At 51.9% G+C, this 23,167-nt stretch overlaps 1 protein-coding gene and 1 long non-coding RNA gene across 3 annotated transcripts in view; one reads left to right on the forward strand and one right to left on the reverse strand.

Moving 5' to 3' along the window:
• SDK1 (sidekick cell adhesion molecule 1) overlaps nt 1–23,167 on the forward strand; it is a 553,233-nt gene that overhangs the window by 440,424 nt on the left and 89,642 nt on the right. For both annotated transcript variants that reach the window (XM_045047350.1, XM_045047351.1), the window contains exons 24-28: nt 1,565–1,715; nt 2,318–2,555; nt 9,895–10,010; nt 11,307–11,496; nt 14,226–14,324. In XM_045047350.1, coding sequence (XP_044903285.1) covers nt 1,565–1,715; nt 2,318–2,555; nt 9,895–10,010; nt 11,307–11,496; nt 14,226–14,324 — 794 coding nt within the window. The remainder of the gene's footprint in view (nt 1–1,564; nt 1,716–2,317; nt 2,556–9,894; nt 10,011–11,306; nt 11,497–14,225; nt 14,325–23,167) is intronic.
• On the reverse strand, nt 1,634–3,677 carry LOC123382482. Its single transcript, XR_006590905.1, has 3 exons — nt 3,304–3,677; nt 2,918–3,085; nt 1,634–1,771 (listed from the first exon to the last, which is right to left on the reverse strand). It is a non-coding gene; the product is annotated as an uncharacterized LOC123382482 (long non-coding RNA).

Consider the following 23,167-nt stretch of genomic DNA (forward strand, 5'->3'; position numbering starts at 1 on the left):
CCCAGCTCTGTGTATGTGACCGAAGCATTTCTCAGCAGCGGTAACAGTCCATGTTACCTGAATTCACATTACATGAATCCTCAGGAGGATTCCAAGAGAGAGTATATCCCCGAGGCCAGATTAGCAGCTCTGCTTCCTTCAACACCAGCTGCGATGGCTCACTCTTAAGTTAGGCTTAATACCAAAAGCCCCAGGCAGCCCAGACGTGGCTCTTCACAAAGCCCAGTGACCCCTTGTGCCTGTCAACAGTCTGTGTATAAACAAAGCACCTTCCACTGAACATCCTCTGCTTCCCGTTGCAACGCCCAGGAGCCGCGGGCCTCACTAATCAAGCACTTAACATGCCATTTAACCTTTTGCTTCTTGATCCTGAAACCTATCCAGGCAGTAAATCCTTGGCCTTAACAAAGGGTAGCGTGATCACAAGCCGTTAGAGATGTTATAACTTCCCGTAAGATCATTGACCAAGATGAAATTTCCAGTTATCGCCAGATGTTGAGTTTGATAATGTCACTGTTCTGCCAGGACGGATACTTTTCATAAGATCGGGGAGTAAAAGACTAAGAATGACTAATTCAGAGAGTAAAAGGTGAAATTGCATCTTTGTAAAGAACATTTTTTTTGAGTATAATACCGACATTACTTTTTTTTTTTTTCTAAATGCCTAATGAGAGATGCTGTTCAAGCTTCTGTTCGTTTTAACAGCCTCCCTCAGATTAGAGCAGATGAATCAAGGCACCACGCACTCGCTTTTCGAGAAATATTTTTCTCCGCACGTGAGCTGCAGGGCCTCCAGGCTTCCCATGTGAAATTGATGTCAGTTGTACAATTGCTTCGAAGGCCAGAAACTGTGATTAGAGACCCCTGTCCATGTCCTATTCCAGACTCTGTAAGAGATGCGTGTTTGCTCAGGGTACATTTATTGGACAAAAGTTCACTCCAAGTAATCGACATGCAAATCACAGAGAACTGAAAACATTAGCCCAACCAAGCTTTAAAGCACATCCGCCCCCACCCTCCTCTTATAGGCAAGGAAATGGAGACGAGTCTGATTTGCCTCGGGTCCCAATTGCCAATGGGGTTCGGGTCCTGGGGTGCGGATTCTGGGGCCAGTGCACCTCTCCTGAGCCGACAGAGGATGGGGTGTGGGCATCCGTTCTGGTGAAAAGACACCAGACTCTCGAGGCCACCATTGGTCGTGACATCCTGACACTCCAGTTCTGTCAACTGCTTCTTTGAACACCAACCCCCTGTCCTTACCCCAAACTCGAATCAGCCGGTGGCATCTGACGACACAGATTTCTGGCCATGAAACCCATTCCATTACGCTGCACTCGGGAATGTAGCATCTCTGAGTTTCAATGAATTTACCATTCTTTGGAGGTTTTTGGGGAAAAGGACCAGATACGCAATTTGCATTTTTAATGAAACCAGGTGGAAAGAAGGTGCCCTTGAGCGGCAGCCTTGATGCCACAGAGGGACACACGCCTGCACCTTCCGAGAACGTTGTGGGTTTTTTTGTTCTGTCCATCTTTCCACATTGCCTTTTGCCATTTGCCTCTAGATTTCGAATGAGGCAGGTGAACATCGTCGGTGCCAGCCCCTTCAGCCAGTCCTCCCGGGTCATCCAGACCCTGCAGGCGCCCCCGGACGTGGCTCCGACCAGCATCACCGTGCGGACTGCTAGTGAGACCAGCCTGCGGCTCCGCTGGGTGGTGAGTTGGGGGGCCGGAAGTTGGCGGCAGGGACGGTCATCTCCAGTGTCCAGGACCTAGCGTGAAACCAGAGCTTAGTGATGCGTTGGCCACGGCTTTGTCCTAGTCACAGCTAACCTCTTGGTGAAACCAAAAAGTATTGCGTTTTCCCGTTGGCCTTGGGTCACAGACCAGCCCCGGAGACCCTGTTAATTAATTAGCAGCATCACTCACTGGCTTCTTGGAACTGAGGAATATTCTCTGGGGGAGGGAAACCAGTGGTGCCATAAGCTGGACCTGTAAGTCCTTAAGCTGGGTCAACATGAAGCCAATACTCAATGTTTGTACGAGAGCCAGCCTGATATTTATTCAGAACGTTTCCCCACAAAATTAAGCCAAGATGTATTAAAAGAAATTACGTCCAGCCAAAGTTACTGATAGGGTTTCATTTAATTAACGGAAGAAAAGTTCTGGGGGGACAAAACGCGGTAAAGGTTCCAAGCGTGTTCCCCGCGGGAAATATTTTCCAAGGAATTGGCCTCATAAGACAGGCCCAGGCTTGGCGGCCTGGACAGGTGGCAGTTCGGAGATGCCGGCTCACCCCGGGTGTCGTTTGTTTCCAGCCCCTGCCCGATTCCCAGTACAACGGGAACCCCGAGTCGGTGGGCTACAGGATTAAGTACTGGCGCCCCGACCTCCAGCCCCAGGCACTGGCACAGGTCATCAACGACCGGCTGGAGAGGGAGTTCACCATCGAGGGGCTGGAGGAGTGGACGGAGTACGAGCTCCAGATGCAGGCGTTCAACGCCATCGGCGCCGGGCCTTGGAGCGAGGCGGTGCGGGGCCGCACGCGCGAGTCAGGTGAGGTGGGGGGGCTCTTCCCGCCCCGGGGCTCAGCCCCCACCCGTGTCCCCAGTCATCACGTCCCATTGGCTCTGTCCCCACCTGTGTCTATGTCCACACTCTCCTAACCCGGTAATCAGGTCAACTGCGACTGTGACTTAAGTAGAACGTCATTAGAGTGAATGCCACTAATCTGAAATTAATGACGGATTTTACCGGGGGCTGGATTCACGGTATTATTTGCGAAGTGAGGCACGGTTCTCACCATCAGTGATAAGAAGCAAGAGTGTACAGAGTTCCTAAGGGAGATCTTTATAGCACAAGGCCGCCAGGACCTCCTCTTGACAAAGTAGTTTGTGGGCGTCTTAAGATAGTCTCACCTGCACTGACAAAGAGCCCCTCGAAGGTTCAGTGGCTTTAACACAATAGAAATCCACTTTCAGTTGCCACCAAGTAGGACTGTTCCTGTTCAGGGGGTGGCTGTCTTCGAGGTGACTCAAGGACCCAGGCTGTGCTGTGCCGTAAGACTAATTGTCATCTGTGCCCAGCTACCAGAGGGAGAAGAAAGAGTAAAGAGCGGGCATGCCTGACCCTTAGAATCTTTCCAGAAACGGTACGCACTTCTCTGGGCAGAGCCACCTGGCTCGGGGTTGCCGCCGGTTGCCAGGGAGGAAGGGAGAAGTGTCGGGTCAACAGGCAAAAATGTGGACTGCGGTCTGGTAAGGACTAGTGTGTTCCCTGAACCTTCTGGGCTTTGTGGGCTCACCTGTGGTTTGGGGGACCCTCACTGGCCCAGTTTGAGATTATGGAGTCCCAGAAAAGGGCTGCTGTCCTATTGAAAGGGTATGGTGATACAGACCAGCTCCTTCGACCTGGTCTGAAACGGCTAGGTTCTCTCCTGAATGGGTGGAAATGTATCGTTCCTCTTCCAAGAGGACCGACATTTAAAGAGGGGTTTGCCACAACAGCCGGGGCTGCCTCAGATGCCTTCCTGGCTTTCTTTTCGGCTGTAGGTTTTATTACGTTAGCGATAAAAGATTGAGACTGTATGCTCAGCTTGTGGCTGTCTGATCACATGGATTTTTAAAAAGCTCTATTCAGTGTCTGAGTCTTTGTGACAAAGAAGAGAACTTGAAACATTCTAAGGGACTGTTCTAACTCCAGTAACAGGCAGACCAAGAAAATATTAGGAAAAAAAAAAAAAACGCGTCACCGTGACTAACTAGAAAATTGTGGACAAAATATAATTAGGGGGGATTTTGAATTTATTGGTTGTCCTCATAAGAAAAACAGGGGAAATCCCCATGTGTCAGAGACACGAAGGGACGGAAGCATTAGGTGGTGAGCTGGTGCGGTGGCTGCCCCAGGGGGCTGGCACGGGGAGGGGACATCCATCCTGGGAGCTGCAGGACTCAGGACATGGTGCCCATCCAGGAAAAGGAGGTTCAACCGTGAGTCTCTGCAAGGCGGGGGGTGTTGGAATCGAGACACTTGCCTACAGACAAGGCTCCTGAACACTGTACCATCTTTGAAAGAAGAGACTGAAAAGCTCTGCCCGAGGAAGTTTGTCCACATCTACCTGTCTACCTGGACGCTGAATGGGAAGAAGCGAAGTAACTCTAGGTCCCATGCCCGACTCAGGTTGGGGCTCCGCCTTTATACTGTCCCAGAGACTTGTAGAAAAGAAATTAATGTAAAACTTGGTTCCAGACACCAAAATCACAAGCAAAAAAAGAAAAATTTGACTTCATTAACATTAAAAGCTTTGTGCTTCAAAGACTACCATGAAGAGAGTTAAAAAAAGAACACAGTCCCCCAATCGTAGAAGATATTTGCAGATCATACATTTGATAAGAGAGTTATGTCCGTGATGTACATATAAAAACTCTTACAACTCCAAATGAAAAGATGCCCCAATTAATAACTGTACAAAGGATCTGAATATCCATTGTTCCAAAGAAGACATGCAAATGGTCAGTTAAGCACACGAAAGGATGTTCAGTGTTATTCACTGCCAGGGAAGTGAAGATGAAAACCGCAGTGAGTGGCTAGTTCGCACCCCTGAGGTGGCTAAAATAAAATCTAAAATCAAGATGGACAATAACAAGTGCTGTTATTAAAATAAGCATGGTTCAGAGACGGTACACTTGGTGTGTCATCGGAAGGCCCTGAGGAACATCCTCACTGACCGGCTTCTTACCCCGGGGGAGACAGCGATCCACTCCTCCTGAAACGTTGTGTGTTACAACCCAATGAGCGATTTCACTGGCCTCAAAAACAGAACAAATTTTTTTTAAGACAAAAAGTGAAAAAGAAAAAGAAAGAAAGAAATGTGGTCCTGGGCCAGACTTTCTGGGCAACCAAAGAAGGAAACTTCTATGGAGAGATACTGTCACAGCCAAATTGACCCAGATAAAAAACAACTTTTAAAAGATGAAAAAGATGAATTCACAATTTTTGCCAAACACACAATGGAATACTCTGTCATGTGTAATAATGAGATCCTTTTTAGTAAGGGAGGGAGGGAGGGAGGGAGGGAGGAAGGAAGGAAGGAAGGAAGGAAGGAAGGAAGGAAGGAAGGAAGGAAAGGAGGGAGGGAAGGAAGGAAGGGAGGGAGGAGAGAGGAAAGGAAGGGAGGGAGGGAGGGAGGGAAGGAAGGAAGGGAGGAGGGAGGGATGGAGGGAAGAAGGAAGGAAGGAAGGAAGGAAGGAAGGAAGGAAGGAAGGAAGGAAAGGAGGGAGGGAAGGAAGGGAGGGAGGGAGGGAGGGAGGGAAGGAAGGAAGGAAGGAAGGAAGGAAGGAAGGAAGGAAAGGAAGGAGGGAAGGAAGGAAGGGAGGGAGGAGAGAGGAAAGGAAGGGAGGGAGGGAGGGAAGGAGGGAGGAAAGGAAGGAGGGAGGAAGGGAAGGAAGGAAGGAAGGAAGGAAGGAAGGAAAGGAGGGAGGGAAGGAAGGAAGGGAGGGAAGGAAGGAAGGGAGGAGGGAGGGATGGAGGGAGGAAGGAGGGAGGGAGGGAGGAAGGAAGGAAGGAAGGAAGGAAGGAAGGAAGGAAGGAAGGAAGGGAAGGAAGGAAACAGGACCTGATTACTTTAAAGTACATACTAGTATGAAAGAGAATATGTAATAAGTATGTTTAAAATTATTGAAGGCTTACAGTTGCAAGATGAATAAATTCTAAGCAATCTTATGTACAGCATAGTGATTATAGTTAATAATACTACTTTAAAGTTGCTAAGAGGTGCACCCGGGTGGCTCAGTTGGTTGAGCATCCAACTTTGGCTCAGGTCATGCCTAGCTTGTGGGTTCGAGCTCCGCGTTGGGTGCTTGTTGCTGCCCATGCAGAGCCTGCTTCAGATCCTCTGTCCCCCTCTCTTGTCCCTCCCCCACTTGCACTCTCTCTCTCAAAAATAAACCAACATTAAAAAATTTTTGTAAAACATAAAACAAAGTTGCTAAGAGAATATATCTTAAACGTTCTCACCACCAAAAAGGAACAATAGTTATTTGACCGAAGGAGGTGTTAGCTAATGTTATGGTGGTTATCTCTCTGCAATAAATACCACAAATTGACATGTTGCACCCATTAGTCTTATGCAATGTTGTATATCAGTTATATCTCAATAAAGGTGGAATAAATATTAAAGTCTTAAACTGTGAAAAGAAAGCATTGAAACTTTAAAGATAAAATGCCATTTTGAAAGCACTTTTTAAGAAAAAAAAAAGGACACAGCCACTGAAAACGAAACACTACAATTGAGGTGAAAAGCAGTTTAGACACTGCTAAAGAGAGAATTCTCAAACTGAAAGCTAGATATGAGTAATCTATAACTGTAACTCTAACAAGTAAATAAAATACAGTACAGAGACACAAAGGTTGAAAACATGATAGGTTAAAAGGCATAAAGAATAAAATGACAGTGTCTGACATATATCTAATAAGACTCAGAGGGGAAGGAGGGAGGAGAAGAGAGTGAGGAAGTATGTGGAGATAACGGCTGAGAAGGTTCAGAATTGATATTTTATCAGACTGAAGAAATACGCCTCCTGAGCAGAATAAAATATGTCCACACCAAAATGCATTATGCTGCAAGTGTAAAGCCTGAAAGCCAAAGGGAAAATCTTAAAACTGTTTGGAGTGAAGGCATCTTACCTGCAGAAGGCAAGACGATTTGAAGCCGACTTCTCGAGGACAGTGGAGGCCAGAAGGCAGTGGAATCATGGAATCATAACAATCCTGAAGGAGCTAAGAGAAAGTAACTTAACCTCGAGTTTTACACTCAGCTAAATTACTTTTCAAGGATTCTGTTCAGAAAAGTATAAATGATACGTGAAGATGAATGAAATGTAATAAAAATGGAAAATAATATTGTTTTGTTACATTTCCAAAGAACGCTCTCAAAAAAACGAAGTAAACCAACGTCAAAATTGCTGAAGTGAGACTATATTTTTGTAAAACTCTGTTCAGCTGCTGCAAAGCTACCTTCACGATAGTGAGGAGAATGCTGAGGCTGTCAGCATCTGTGGAAACTCACTCCAGATGCTTTCCTCTCGCTCTGTCCTCTTCAGACCATCTGTGTCACCTCCTACCCGGTAACTCTGAGTAGACTTTCTTGAGCGATTTGGTTTATTTTTGTAGGGATTTCCACGTTTCAGGTGATACCGGGCTACAGATTTTGTATCAAAACAAACAAAAAAAAAAAGGCATAACAGATTTGTGTTTTGTCTTGGTTGGCAAAAAACAACAACACGTGTGTGTACGTATCACGGAGAAGCACACGCAGCCCCCGGCACCAACCGGATCCGTTTCAGTATTGCCACGTTTGTGGTTCACTTGTTGAGAAAGTGTTTGATCTAGAGTAAGAATTGTTCTCGCCACCTAAGCGTTGCTTTATGCTACCACATTCTTCTTTTGAGGGTTCTGGCTTACAGAAAATTTTTTTTAGTTTTTAATGGGATGTTTGTTCAGTTAGAAGAGTTTGGGTTCGGAAGGTGCCTTCATCACAAATTGAATAATAGGGTTTTTGATCTTCATTTCAAGATGTGATGATTCAGATTTCAGACACTTTCTAAAAATTTTTTAACGTTTATTTTATTTTTGAGAGAGAGAGAGAGAGAGTGAGCAGGGGAGGGGCAGAGAGAGAGAGGGAGGGAGGGAGGCAGAGAATCCAAAGCAGGTTCCGGGTTCTGAGCTATCAGCACAGAGCCTGACATGGGGCTCGAACCCATGAGTCATGATATCGTGACCTGAGCCACAGTCGGATGCTTAACTGACTAAGCCACCCAGGCACCCCCAGACCTCAGACACTCTTCATGGTGGAAGAGCAGGGTCCTCAGAGCCCCTCTTAGGCCGATCCCTCCCCGCAAGAGTACCAGTGCTCGCATATTGGCCCTCCCAACCTGCACATTCTCTTCCAGTGTTGCTGGATCTTTGGAGCTTGGCACCTCCACCTCTGAATGGTACTTCCAGAACCTCCTGCCGGAGGCAGCCCCTCACCTCTGACAGGCAGCCCCCCGCCCCCCAGTTCCTGTTGCAGCATTTTGATGTCTTGCCTTCCCTGGTCCTGCTGAATTTGAACACGTGCCCTCCCAACAGAGAAATCCACCCCTTCCAAGAACAGACCCTGCCAGGCACCGCTTAGCCCTCGAGGGTGGGTAGGAGGGGGTATGGGTCTCAAAGCCCAGTGGTGGAGTGCACCTGATGGGCAGGGAGGGAGCAGAGGGAGCTGAGGGGGAGAATACACTTCAGACCGTGCCTCGTGAGGGTGGCCACACGTGGGCACTTACATACGGTGTGGCCACAGGCATACTGAGAGCCGGTGTGGGAAGCACGGAGCGGAACATTTTGAAGCACATTTAAATGACGTTTCCGATTTTGAAGTACGATCTGACTGGTTTCGTGACATCTTATGATTTATTATGATATATTATAAGGATAAATGAGGCCCTAAAAATCAAGACTGAGCAGTGAGAAATCCTGTGGAGGAGAGGGAGCAAATGAAGGAGAAAAGAAGCATTGTAATCGGGATTGTTTTGAATGAAAAAGAATTTCTAGGACTGTCCCCAAACTCAAGATGGCAGATTGGAAAGGGAGTTGAAGCTGCCTCAAAATAGAGAAAGGGTAAGATTAGTTACTGGTTTATTTTTACCAACTTTAAGATACTCAAATACTTTGTAACTAAACGGCGGATTGGATCCTGGTGGGATGTGGATCCGGTGACACTGTGATCCTGAATGCTGCCATGACCTTGCTGGGGGACGCTAGACCTGCCTTTTCCATCTGAATACAGTTTAAATGGGTTCACGAGAAAATTATCAAAGCCGAGAGATTATCTAGAAAATAAAGACTCGCCTTTTAAAGTTTGATGATTGTCTCAAGACACATTCTTTCTGAACCACTGGAAACATACAGGACAAAATTAGTTCAGTGATGGGGCTCCCAGTGATGGGGGCCTGGGTGGTTCGGTCGGTGAAGCATCCAACTCTCGATTTCGGCTTGGGTCACGTTCCCACAGTCATGGGATTGAGCTCCGTGTTGGGCTGTATGTGAGACTGCTTGGGATTCTTTCTCTCTCTCACCTTCTGTCTGTCTGTCTCCCTCCCCACCCCTGCCCTGCTCGTACAAGCACGCTCTCCCTCTCTCTCTAAAATATTAATAAATAAATAGAATTAGTTTAGTGACATCCGTAAACAGGAGAGAGTCAAACTTTATCCTGCAGGTGCACGGGTAAGATTTGCACAGCTTGCCTCCGGAGGCCCATCCCTTTGTATAAAGAGCACTCACCTAACCGGACTGGATGGCGTGCTCTCCAGCCCTGGTTTGCCCACCTGCAGCACGGGGCTGCTCACCCCTGCCTCACTGGGTTCGTGCAGCTCCTAGATGTGAGTGTGGATCCGAAGACCTCGTAGCACAGGATGTGCACTGAGCACATGGGCGATCTTCCTTCCCCTCCCTGTCATGTGCATGGTAATGTCACCTGCTCTCTCCAGCACCCCTGCCGCCCTCACAAAATACCACATTTAGAGGTATCACTGAACCGGGGTCTGGAAGTGAGGATTTCCCCCTGGAGAGAAAAGCCTGTAGCTCCCACAAGTTAATATGAAAACAGCCCAAGCATATTGTCTTGCTGGGCGGATTCGGGTAAAATTGAGCATCTAAATACCCCGGATCTGTGGAATTTGTTGCTAATATTAAAGAGATTTACATTTCTGTTATATCTCTGCAGGCTTAATCTGATCACTCCAAAAGGCTCAGAATTCGTTGCTCTTTCAAGGACAACTTGATTGTTTGGGTAAAAGTTGGGCCTTTATTTATAGAAGCCTTTAGATTTTCGGTACCAACCTATTTAACTCATCCCCGGCAGTTCCTTCAGCCGCGCCTGAAAATGTGTCCGCCGAGGCTGTGAGCTCGACCCAGATTTTACTGACATGGGCTTCGGTACCAGAACAGGACCAGAACGGGCTCATCCTGGGCTACAAGGTACGCGTTCAGGTGACCGTCCTCGCGTAAGTTGTAATGGGACTGCATGCCACTCCCCTAAACCAGGGAGCTTGTGTTTTCTTCCAGACCGACTGCACCTGCCATTTTGTGATATTCCTGTCTGGAGTCTTATCTAAACTTATCTAAACCTTCTGGGGATTCGGTGTGGCCGTGACCTCTTACCATAGACCAAAGCAAGGCACACACAGTAGCCACCTACTTAGCCTTGAACCTCTGCTTCCAGGCTTTGTGAAATGGGAGTCGTCATCGTAGCTGCCTCTGAGGTTAGGTATGGGACGGAAGCCGGTGTTTTCTAGGTGTGTGTGTCAGGTCCCTGTCCTTAGCTACGTGCACACGTGCCTGCACACCAGTACCCCGGGAAGTCCAGGCGGTGGCATCGGGGTGAGGGGCTGACCGCCTTCCAGCCTCTCTGGGAGCCGTTGCTGGGTGTAGTCTCACAGCTGCTTGTGTTCTGTTCCGTCACCTCCTCCAGGCAGCAGGATGAATTCTCCCAGACGTGGCCAGCTGCAGACTTCTGCCTGTCGCCTGCGGGTGTCCCGTGATTTCAATCCCTAGTCTCCGTCTTTCCCCACCTGTTCCCGAGTCTCCCTTTCAGGGAGCTCTGATTGCTCCCTCGGGCCCCACGGGACGTGGCGGTCCCCTGGAGTGGGTCCAGTGAGCCACGCTCCATGCCACATACCTGGGTCCTGGAGAAAAGAGCTTGCTGTCCTCTATTCACTCTGCTCACTGGGGATCCCCATCTTCTGTGGCTTTCCGGTCACTGAGGGGCCAGTTCCAGAAGGGTGAGCTCTGAGGAAGGACTTAGGAAATGGGCAGGAGCAGGCGGGGCCGTGGAGGGCAGCGTCCCGGGGTGCTGAGTCTGTGTGGGGGCAGCAGTACCTAGCCCCGGGGGAGCTGCGGCCTGGGGTTCAGGCAGACTGCAGCCACTCTCCTGAGGCAAGAGCCCAGTTTCCCAATAAGCTGGGACACGGAGTGGGGTGCAGGCTCCTGGAGGAGGCAGAACGTCTCTGTGTTCGTGACCGAGTCCTCGTTTCAGTGGCTGTGGCTGCTGTGGCTCCCGCCGTGTGCCCCAGATCTCACAAAGCGCGTCTCGGGCCGCTCGCCCCCACGGAACACCGCACGTGGAAACTGGGTCCACAAGCCAAAACGCGGCCGTCCTAGGGGAGGCAACGGTCGCCTGGTCCTTGCCTTGGGGTTGGGAGCCCCGGTGCCCCTGAGACCCCTTCCTGGCACCGCGCGCCCTCATGACCGTGCACTTGTGTGCTGATGCTCCAGATCCTGTTCCGGGCCAAAGAGCTGGACCCCGAGCCCCGCAGCCACGTCGTGCGCGGGAACCACACGCAGTCGGCGCTGCTGACGGGTCTCCGGAAGTTTGTGCTGTACGAGCTCCAGGTGCTGGCGTTCACCCGCATCGGGAACGGAGTCCCCAGCTCTCCCCTCCTCCTGGAGCGGACCAAGGATGACGGTACGGTCGCCGGGTGCTCCCACGGCCCGAACAGTTTGGATGCTTGTCATTTGTAACTTAATTTTCAGATCCCCCCTTTTTTTTTTCTCCTTGCCTTTTTTTCAGTTGAGAAAAACAAAACAGAATTGTTTTTCAGTCACTGTTTATATGGCCAATTTCAGCCCGGAGTGAATTTTTACAGCCTAATTATGAAGCTGTGCGAATTTCAGCCGTAACTTGGCAGCAGGCAGTGCAGTAAAGGCCGGGTGGGCTGGGGCCGTAAAACCCGCGGCCGCTTCTCCCGGGGCTGTGTGCACAAATCTGGTGAAGGACTCCGAGCCCAACCTGGGTGCCCCCGCCCTCGCGGCGCCCCCAGCTCCAGGAGACCCTGCGTGGTGTGCCAAGAGGCTGCCAGAAGTTTCTGGGTAGAGCTCTTCCCAGGCTCGGGGGGGGGGGGGGGGGGGGGGGGCGGGGGGGGCGGCACGCCTGCCTCCAGGCGGGAACAGCACGCGCTTCTTGACGGCTCTGTTTTTATGGAAGTCTAAATCATCAGTAAATATGGTTTTCCACTTTGCAGATGTCAAACACTTAAAGGTTATCTCTTTTACATTTTTATTGTTAAGCTGACTGTGGCAAATGTTCGGCGGGGGAGGGTGTTCTGGGGGAAAACACCAATCTCCTCCCCCCCCCCAAACTCACCTCAGGGATCAGAAGTTTCTCACGGAATTGGACCAGCTGTAGGTCTTCATACACGTGTCTGCTGAAGTCATTAAATGAGCCCCCACGGCACTCGGGCTGCCGGGTCGGAGGCCTCCTGTCCTGCAGGGGGACAGGGCGGGCATCGGGCTTCAGCTGACGACAGGAAGGAGCTCGGTTCACTGTCATGCTCATCCCATCCTGGACGCGGAGTCTTGGGGGGCTGGGGCGTGACAGGAGAAGCCAGGGCGTCCCGAGTCTCAGAGACGAAAAGTAAAAGGGGCATGTGAGAAAATGGGCCTCACAACTCGGTCAGTTACAGGTGCTGCTTGCGAGAGTATAGGTTGGAAGTCAAGGAATGATTCTCCTTCTCTCAGAGTCGGAATTGAAGCATGTTTTCTACCCCGTCATTTCAGTGTGATCTATGTGATCTGCCTTGGGGACAGCACAGGGGGTCCGTGCCACCAAGGCTGATGTCAGAATTTGCATATGTATGAATTGGCCGTGGCGTGTGAGCCCTTAGCCTCCTTCTTATGTTTATTTTGCCAAACATAAGTTCATTTTTTTTAATGTTTTTTTAAGCTTATTTATTTATTTTGAGAGAGAGAGAGAGGGGAAGCACAAGCTGGGGCGGGGCAGAGAGAGACAGAGAATCCCAAGCAGGCTCCAGGCTGAGCTGTTGGCACAGAGCCCGATGCAGAGATCGAACCCCCAAACTGTGAGATCATGACCTGAGCCCAAATCAAGGGTCGGATTCTTAACCGACTGAGCTGCCCAGGTGTTCCCAAACACAGGTTTATTTAAACACAAGTTTAGGGATGCCTGGGTAGCGCATTCGGTTAAGCGTCCGACTTCGGCTCAGCTAGTAAGTTCGAGCCCCGCGTCAGGCCCTGTGCTGACAGCTCGGAGCCTGGAGCCTGTTCGGATTCTGTGTCCCCCTCTCTCTCTGCCCCTCCCCCACTGTCTCTCTCTCTCTCTCTCTCTCTCTCTCTCTCTCTCTCTCTCTCTCTCTCAAAAATAAACAGTAAAAAAAATTTTTTTTATTTAAAAAATTTTTTTTTCAACGTTTATTTTTGGGACAGAGAGAGACAGAGCATGAATGGGAGAGGGGCAGAGAGAGAGGGAGACACAGAATCGGAAACAGGCTCCAGGCTCTGAGCCATCAGCCCAGAGCCCGACGCGGGGCTCGAACTCACGGACCGCGAGATCGTGACCTGGCTGAAGTCGGACGCTTAACCGACTGCGCCACGCAGGCGCCCCTAAAAAAAATTTTTGAACACAGGTTTAAAATCTTAAATGCTCTTCTCAGCTTCATAGCCAGAGGCAGAACCCCACAGCCCCGCGTGACCGTAACACACATCATCCTGTTGTATCGATCGTTCTGTGCCCATGGCCTCTTACCTGGGAATCAATCAGTTAAGTTCCAACCAGAAGTTCTGGTACAGGCCACGCACTTCCTCGCCTGTCCGTTTAAGTAAATGTATCTTACGCAGGCTATGACCCCGTTACTAAACGGCGCCACAGTCATGATGCACCGAAGAGTTACATGTGCTTGTGAGCCTCAACTCTCCGTTTTCTAGGACGGTGCAGGAGGGGGTGGTGTGCGTAAGAGAAAAATCAGTGTTTGTCAACATGTTACTTTGTCAGTTGGGAGGGACTAGAGGCCACCTGGTTTATCCAGCCCCTGCTAGCAGGTGTCGAGCCCCAGACCGGATTCGGGCCAGACTGGCAAAACCTCGACACTCAGCTTGACCTGCTGGGAGCAGGTCTTACGCTCAGGGGACGCCCAGCACAGTTTGTGAGCACTTCTTCCGGAAGTTAGAAAGCAGATGAGCTGGATTCAAAATGATTAGGATTCAAAATGGTTCTGTTTTCTCAGAACCATTAGGGGGCCACGCAGAGCGAGCTAGTTTGCAAAAGTCACTCGTAGACTCAGAGCGTCCCGTGCGTGATCAGAGCCGCCGTGCTGGCCCACAGAGTCGCGCGCAACCTCGCCACGTACCCACGTAGCACCGTAGCGGCACCTGGCTCACGGTCTCCCTTCTTCCCTCCAGCCCCAGGCCCACCCGTGAGGCTCGTGTTTCCTGAAGTGAGACTCACGTCCGTGCGGATCGTGTGGCAGCCGCCGGAGGAGCCCAACGGCATCATCCTGGGTGAGGGAGCGGCCGCGATGTACCAGGTCGTAGCTCGGAGGGAAACAGCAGTTGGATTGATTTCATCTGGTTTTTTTACACATCAAAGAGGTTGGGGGAAAAAGACAAAGTCCTGCCCGCCGTGGCCGCGCGTTTTCCGCACTGAGAAACATGGGACCCTGGGCTGCTCTGTGAGCTGAGCGCTGAGGTTTCCTTGCAGCTGGGAATTTCCACGTTGTTCACCCAGAACCTCTTCGTTTCGTTCGCGGTTCACAACGGTACCGTGTGTAATTGGCCTTTCCTTCAGCTTCGAAGCCACGAGGCTGGCTGTTTCCATGTGTGTTTGGGATACAACAGGCTCATTTTTCACGGGAGCCAGAGGCCTGGCCTTTGCTCCCAAGTTCCAGGAGACATCCCCTGCTGCAGGGCTTGCGCCTAATCCTTTGAAGAAGTTTCCGGAGTGAATTGTGTGTGCCCTCGTCCCCCGGAAATTTGTTTGCTTTTAACTTTTAGCAGGGCAACTCTGATAACATTGATGAAAAGCCTTAATTTTTCTTTGTTCCCCCAAGGCAGCAAGTTGTATTTTTAAAAAAATCATCAGTCCCTTATTTATTCATGTTCTCGCCATGACGAATTAAGGGCCTCCTATATGCCTGGCGTCGTGTCCGTGGTGGGCAGTAAGGAGTGAATAAGATATGCCCGTCCTCAAGATGTGAGGTGCCCAGGGCAGCACTGGGGAGAGGCCCAAATGCAGTGCAACATGATAGGTGATGGGACACAGATTCGAGAAATGCCCCAAAGCACATCTTCCCGGGGCGAGGGGCTCTCGGTGGACAGAAGGCCACTTTGGAACTGGATCTTGCAAAGAAGTGGCTTCCGGAGCCCTGGAGGAAGGGAAGAGGGTCATCCACTCAGCCAGACGGAATGTCTTGTGCCTCTGGTTGCGTAGACAGACCCAGGCCTGGAGATGTGGGCCGGGCCGGGGACTGCTGGGGATGGCCGGCTGCACCAGGCAGGGGGTGCTCCTAGGCCTTGATGCGTGAAATCAGGCATCGAAAGGCACAGTATGTTCTCCAGACCGGGGCCAGCCCTCTGCTTACAGACAGGTAGCAAAATTCACCACGTCTACCTGCTTCTGACATCAGGATTCTAAGATTTGGTTCAAAGAAGGGTTCGTGTCATTAAAAAACTTTTTTTTTTTCTCATGTGTGCTGAGGCCAGTAGGGAGTCACCCAAGGACTTGGGAGCAGCAAAGTGACATAATCAGATTTGTCTTTTAGGTAATAACTAAAGGGAGAGGCAGATATTTATTGAGTTCTTGTTTCATGGAGACGGGGCCTGGGGCGTACCTCAGTCGCCTGCACAAAGGCTGTGGCCCTCCTCGGTCTGACTCTTCCTTGTGCGGTGCCTGGAGTCACTAGATGGGGCGTCTTGCTATGAGCACGGTATTTCTGAATTGGGTGACCTTGGGAACTATAGGTTCTTGCTACTCAAATCACAATGAGCAGACGAAGAAGCCCCTGTTGAAGTATGTGTTTCGGATCCTGTCCAGATGAGACGGGATCTCAGACACCTGTTGGGCCCTGCGCCTGGAGCTCCAGACCTGGGGCGGAGGGTGGTGTGCAGGGCATAGGCTACGGCAGAGGCTTTCTGGAGCCCTCCACACAGGGCGCAGACTGCTGCCTCTTCCGGATGGAGCGTATCCGATTACCCAGGGGACGTCCCCAGCCTGCTGTGAGACAGGAAACATGTCTGGAGCACAAAGTGTGAATTCCGACCTGTCACAGTACCCGGAGTCTCCAAGAAGCAGAGCCTCCCCTGCCTGCTGGGGGAGGGAGGCCCCACGGGCCTGGGCCTGGCAGCCCCCCTCGGCTCTGCCCTCCGCCCGTGCTCCAGTCCCAAGGCTGGTGCTAATTCTGCGCCCACCTCCGCACTCACTGTAGCCATCGTGGACTGATAAGAATCATTCTGACAGGGGGACCCCACGGGAGATGGAGGGGAGGCCAGTCAGTGTTTCATGTGTATTTCTCTCTTAGTGCAGACAGACCCGCGCTCTGATTTTGTAGCCGTGACTTTGAACTGCTCATCCGGGCTCCTCTTTGGGGAGGTTCTGGCCTCCGCCAGCACCAGCCCCCTGTGTTTACTGGTCCTCTGCCAGGGAAGACCCCTGCCCCTTCTCTGCCTTTACCGTCACATTCGATGTCACCTGTACCTGCACGTTCTCTCCACGCCCGTCCCTGCCTTCCTGCACCGACCACAATCACATGAGTCTCGCCGTCCAAAAGTAAAATCTTGTCACTTATTTTTAAGGGTCTCTCTAACATCTGTTTCTCTGATTGAAAGAGCACTTGGAAAAGGAGAATTCAGACCATGACGGAATAGAATCTTACATTATTCAGATGGAGAGCCATAGAAAGTGTGGTACCACCCAGGCGAGGCAGAGATGTGGGGAAGCAGACACACTCACGTGCAATTGTTTGGAATGTGAACCGGCACAGCCTCTCTGGAGAAGAATCTGGGAACGTCTTGGCGAGGTGAACACATCTGCGCTCTACCTCCCGGGAGCCCATCAGGTCTTAAACCCTGGAGGACGTCTCACACCGGGACCCAAGGAGAAACAGTCGGGGACACTCCTGGCTTTGAATATCGCTTTGAATAACAGGGGAAACCAAGAACCGGACATCTGAGTGTCCATCAGTAAGACCATAAAAAGGTATATTTTGGGATATTCACCCAGCAGAAAACACGGTAGCAGTTAAAATGATGAATGAAATTACACAAGTCAATAGAAGTGAGTCTCAGAAACATTTGTTCAGGGAAAAAAGAAGTCGCGGGAGGATATGTGCAGCCTGAGAACATTGCTGCACCTTCAGAAACTGTGTAAACGTTACTTTCCGTCATTTACGGGTACACGCGTACAGGAAGGTGTGAACACATGGGCAGGAACATACCCTGAGCTGCGACGGGGGTCACGCTGAGGAAGAACATCCAGTAGGGCCGCCGGACGGCTTCAACTCTTTCTGCCTCATCTCCCGTCTAATATGAAAACAAACAGTCCAATTTGGCAAGAATCAAAATATGTCTTCAGTTGGTTTGATGAATATATGAGTGTCCGCTCGATAGCATTTCCAGTATTTTCTGTATGCTTGAAATATTCATGACAAAAAAGGGCAACTCGAAAACAAAAATGGCACATTCCCTATAAACTTTAAAAAAAGAAACAAAATTTTAAAAAGGAACAGGAAGAAATGAGAATCACCCACAATTCCACCACCCCGAAACAATGTGAGTATCTTTGTTTCCTCCAGTCGCTGTTCTGATATTTTTATTATGAAATAGTTCACGCTTACACAGGAACCTCTTTGTTCTAGCGCGTTTACGTCGTGACGGCAGTAAACTAACACGCATCCCTGCTGCCCAGTGTGAGATGGCGAGCCCGCCAGGCCCCCTCTGGGATTTTGTGTTTATCTCCCCGGTGGTTTCCCACGTGATTTCCCCAGAGCTGAAGTTAAGCCTAAAAATCTAATACTAGTTCTGCATGTCTTTAGACTTCATACAAACTCCAATGACAGGTTTTTCTGCAACCTCGCTCTCTTCTTCCCACGTCACAAATACACTGGCTGTCCACGTGCGCGCACAGCAGCTTGCCCGGCCATCCCCCGGCCGGGATGGTCACAGTGCCCCCAGCGTGTCTGCAACACACGGGTGCCTGGTGCTCCCCTCCTGGCGCGTGCGCGGGAGTGTCCCCCGGGGCACCCCCCGGGAACGGCCTCGCTGAGCCACAGAGTTTGCACCTTCCAAGCTCTGCACGGTGACGCCCATGACGCCAGACCATTCTCCTAGGTAGTGACACCAGTCTGTACCCCCACCAGCACCCCCACCGCCATACACATCCGTGCCAACGCTCGACAGCCCCAGAGTCTAAATGTTTTGCCATTCTGGAAGACTTCACATGGTGGCTTGTCGTGGTTTTACGTTGGGTTTCCCCAATGGCTTCCTCAACGCCAGATGTGCGTGCCCATCCTTGCGGGTCTGGGCATTTCCTTTTCCATCTCTGTAATTTCTCCTTCTCGCTTGCTGGTTCAGCCACGCACTTAGAAGGTTTTCTTTTCTTGACGTCATGTTTATCAATTTGTCCTCGCAGGAAGGTTTTTCGGGACATCAGGTTGACCACACTGGCGGAAGCAGACACTATATGCTCCAGTATTGTTGGGGGGTCCGCAGCGAGAACACGCTCATTCAGATGACGTAACGTTTACGTGCAGATACGTTGCAATTGAAACTTTTAAAAACACGGACCTTCTCCCAAATTGAGCAATCGTAAATAATAGGTGCAAGTGACATCTTTAGAGGTCAATTTCCACAGCGTTTCCGATGATCTCCGAGGGTACAGGCCAGAAGCAGAATGACCCGGAGAAGGTGCTGGAACATCTCTAAGGTTCTTCACCTGTACTTCACACTCTCCGTCCAGAAGCACCGTTCATCAGTGCCCCTCACGCAGGCTCCCGTGTCACTCCACCCTCACCAACATCTACATTAATGTTTCTATGTATTGGCCAGTTTAATAGCTAAAATGTAAAATTTATATGGGGGTCATTTTCACAGTTTATTAGCCGTCAGGGTTTTTTTTTTTTTTATTCCTTTTGGGAATTCCCAGCTTGTGTTCTGTACTAGTTTGCTGGGGCTCCCATCGAGAGCCACAGAACAACAGAAATCTATTTTCTGTCAACTCTGGGGGCTGGAAGTGAGAGACCCAGGCATTGGGCAGGGCCAGCGGGTCCTGGGGCCTCTCTCCTGGGCGTGCAGACGGCGTCTCCTCCCGGTGTCCTCACCTCGTCATCCCCCTGACCCCTTCTTGTAGAGGCACCTGTCACTCCAGATCAGGGCCCACCCTAGGGACCTCATTTTACCTTAATCCTCTCTTTAAAGACCTTGTCCTCAAAAATAAAGACCCTGTCCTCAAATACAGTCATGTTGGAGGTGCTCAGGGTTAGAACTGTAACCTAAGAATTTGGGGGGATTGCCATTCAGCCCCTGACACCCCCTTTGACCATTTTTCTCTTGGGGATTAACCCTCTCCTCACTGGCTTTTCCGTGCCTGACACTTTGGCCGCATCGAAGTACCAAATGGCCGAGCGAGAGCCCAGACCCTGAAGTCCGGTCTGGCTCGGAGGCCTGGCCCTGCTGTGTTTGTGCCACGACACGGGGTCAGACAACTTAACCCGGTAAATACCAGCCAGTACGATCGTTAACGATATTATCTGCCACATACTTGCTCTTTTAACTTTGGCCACAGGGACGTTCACAGACCGCAAACGTGTGCGTCTTCCAGTCGTCTGCCGTTTCCGTGGTGGGCGAAGCCGGTGCCGTCACGTGGCCCCCGCTGTCACGTGGGGTCGGCGTTCACCTGGTCCTCCCCAGGGCTGTTGTCTCCCGTCTGTCCCTCACTCCGAGTGGCAGGACTCCTCCCAACCAGGACTTGCAGGCGTGTCATGTGAAATGTGCTCAGGAAGCGCTCCCTGGTCCCCGTGTCCACCGGGGACGTGGTGGCAGGACCGGGACACGTGGGAGGGTTGACGGGGCTCGGCCTCTTCAGGCCGCAGAGGGCAAGACCCAGCGAGAGGAAAGGCCGAACAGCAACACGAGCCACCACGGTCTCTCGGGATCTGACTCAGCCAACTGTTTTCAGGAAGTTTCTCAGACAGCCCCAGGCGGGCGTGACTCACCCTCCCCTGCGTCCCCAGCCGGCTGCGGTCTGCGCCATAAACTTGGGGATCACGGGCTGCTTGCTTTACTCTCCCCTGTGTTGTAAGCACTGTGCTCCGGACAGGCCGAGTGGCAGCGTGGGTAAGCTTGCACACGTTCCTGAGCCTGTCTGTGCCTCAGTGCCCCCATCCCTCAAATGGGAATAGCACTCACCCTCGTAGCGTCGAGTGAGTTGTGCGTGAAGAACTTAGGACAGCGCCTGCCATGTAGTAAACACCCGACGGATGTCAGCTCGAACGCGTGGCTGTTCGGTATTTTATCATGTCTCCTGGACCAGAGGGTGTCTTCCAGTCACCCAAGCCATCCCCCCTCACCAGCATCTACCTGGTGCTCACCAGCGGGAGTCGCATCATTGTTCTCCTCTGCCCTGGTGGGGGGGGGGGGGGGAACAGAGGTCTCGTGCCGACAAGATAGGGAGAAGAATCAGGAAAGGCAGGTTGGAGTCAGGCTATACAGTGTTCCTAAAGTACATTCAGAAGTCGGCATTGTGACCCCCGAGGCCCTGGGGGTCACTAACGGTCACAAAAGTCCAGGTAAGGAGAGGGTCGTGTTTAAATGCTTTGAGCATCCCAACCGCGGCAAAGCGGACGAACGGCCAGGCGGTGCCTCGTCCCCCCTTCGTGCAGAAAAACGCCACATTCGAGCCTCTTCCGTCAGAATGGCCTTCAGCTGAACGGTAACAAATGTTGTCTGGGCAACCCGTCACCTGGATATCATTACAGCTAGCGCACCAACTTGCAGGTGCTGTGGGGAAGATGAGAAAACAGTTCCTAAAGGTCCGGCTTGGTGTTGAAGGGAGAGAAAGGGAAACGGCTGTCTGCAGGCCTGGCTCCCAGAGACCTTGAATCAATGCTCATGCTCGGGTGGCACGGCCCTCCGACTACAGAGCCTCCGAGGCAGCCCGCGCTCTTGTAATCTGTAGCAAAACGTGTTCTTGCATTTCCAAAAAAGATTAACGGCACGAAACACCACCGGGCGCCTACAGGGAAAAACGCTTGCTTATTTGCGTAAATATTTTACCATGGAGAGCTTTTAGCATTTAGAGCCTGCCTTCGGGGGATGCGGCGAGAGCCACCCTGGGCACGGCCACCCTCCCTCGCTTGCTCCGCGCTCCCTTAAATGCCATGAAGCCAACGTGACGCGTGTGCTCTTTAAACCCACGGGGTCTGCCCCCCCCCCACCAGGCACCCCGGCGCCCTCCCCCACCTCCACCTGCCGACCGAGGGCCTAACATTTACCTTCAGCTTAGTACAGAAGGGTGTGCGAGGGCTCTGCTGAGAGGAGCGCCAGTGAGCATAATCCATGTTTGCAAATACATAGTTTTGATCCACGGCTGCGTTTGTCTGCCCCCAGCCCTCACGGATAAGCCGTAAAACCAACAAGCCCCGCGGCCTCTGGGCAGGGTGCCTCCCGGGGCCCAGGGATGTGTCACTGAGCAGGCGACTCTCAGACTGGTCCCTTTCGCTTGCCCGGGAAGCCTGTGACCACCAGCCACGTGACACGCAAGTCCCGCAGGGGGCTCTGCGTCTCAGCCTGCAGTCACCCCGTCCGAGCGAGGCGGCTGAGATCCCCCAGGAGGCTCCCCGCGACAGCAGCATCTTAGAACCTCCTCTTGCGTCTCGTGCAGCTGATGCTTCTAGAACTTGTCTGGAGCATGAGGCACACGCCCTCTTCTGATTGTGATTTTCTAGATGCACGTTGTTTTCTCCGCCTTCTGGGCATAATCAGAGACCGCCCGGGCGTCTCTCACGCTGGGGTTTTCATCTTAGCCTTGGATCAGTGTGGCTCGTACTTGGCCTTGCCCCTCTGGATGCCTGTATTCTTTTTCACCCAGCACTTTAAAAATCAGACTTTGCTCGGGCCGCGTTTCACTCCTGCTACTGATCCGGCTCCTCTGTTCTTTTCCTCACACCCACCGCAGCCTTCTGCCCTTGCACGGTGACACTCAACACACTGATGTTTCTGACCTCGCTGCAGCTGTAATTACAGAACAAGCCTTTCCCACCGAAAGCTCTCATCCCGCAGCACTCTAGCTCGTTATTCTCCGCAAACACAAGAACGGATGCTCAGCCGCTTCCTCTCGCCGTTTCTGCACAGAAGCCTCTCTTCTGGTGTCCCTTGAGTCTAGGACGTTTTCAGGACACTTCAGCGTAAGACACAGGTGTCAATCTTCAGTTCACCAGGCCACAGAACGGGGACGAGAGGGCACGAGCCCAGTTTCAGGGCGAATAACGGGAAAGGACGGATGTAACCCGCGGGCTGGGGGTTTTCCCCAGTGGCTCGCGTAGGAGCTGGGTCCCAGACAGACCAGCCCACGTGCCCTGCAGTTGCACACGGGTGGCAACGCTGTGCCTTGCGGTTCGCACGCGATGTGCCAGAGTCGTCGCCGTGGCGGTGGGAAGGGGGGCATCGTCGCCTCCGTGCTTCAGCGGCAGAGGAGCCCAGGGCGGTCCCGCCACGGGCACCCCCCCCCCCGTCCCAGTCAGTCCTGGTAGCACCTCCAGTGGCCGGCCCACACGGGGGAATATTACGCAGCCACTAAAGCTTGAGTTTCTGAAGGGAAAAAAAGAAATGAGGCTTTTGGGATGTGGCGAGGAGACACAAAAAGCCTGCATTTGGAGAAAAATCAGTTCTGTTTCAAGTCCCTATGCATAGAAGGATGATGGCCAGAAGCGGTCCCTGAGATCAGTGACCTCTGGGCGGCAGGGTCGCCTTGTCGCAGATGCCTTGGGCGTGGTCGGCCCTCAGAGCCTAGGCTCTCCCACCCGCAGCCAGCCAGCTGCCCAGGCCTTAGCTGCCGGGGGCCCCGCCGGGCTGCACCCTCTGCCCTGGGACCGGTCCTCTGGGGGGGACTTGCCTGCCAGCAGCCCTCAGCCCGTGACCGCTGGGAGTCGGGGGGACCACGCAGCAGCCCTCTCCACACCTCCCATCAGGCAGAGCCTTGGGGACCCGCAAGGCGACTGCCTCCTCGTGCTTGCCGTCCGCTCCCCGTGTTTCCTGGGCTCACCTCCCAAAAAAGCTCTTCGCTCCAGGCCAGGCTGGAGCCGACCGGGCCTCTCAGGACTCAAGCCGCGGCACCCCTGGAATAGACAGTGTCT

This window comes from Felis catus, chromosome E3 (assembly GCF_018350175.1).
Source record: "Felis catus isolate Fca126 chromosome E3, F.catus_Fca126_mat1.0, whole genome shotgun sequence".
Classification (NCBI taxonomy): domain Eukaryota; kingdom Metazoa; phylum Chordata; class Mammalia; order Carnivora; family Felidae; genus Felis; species Felis catus.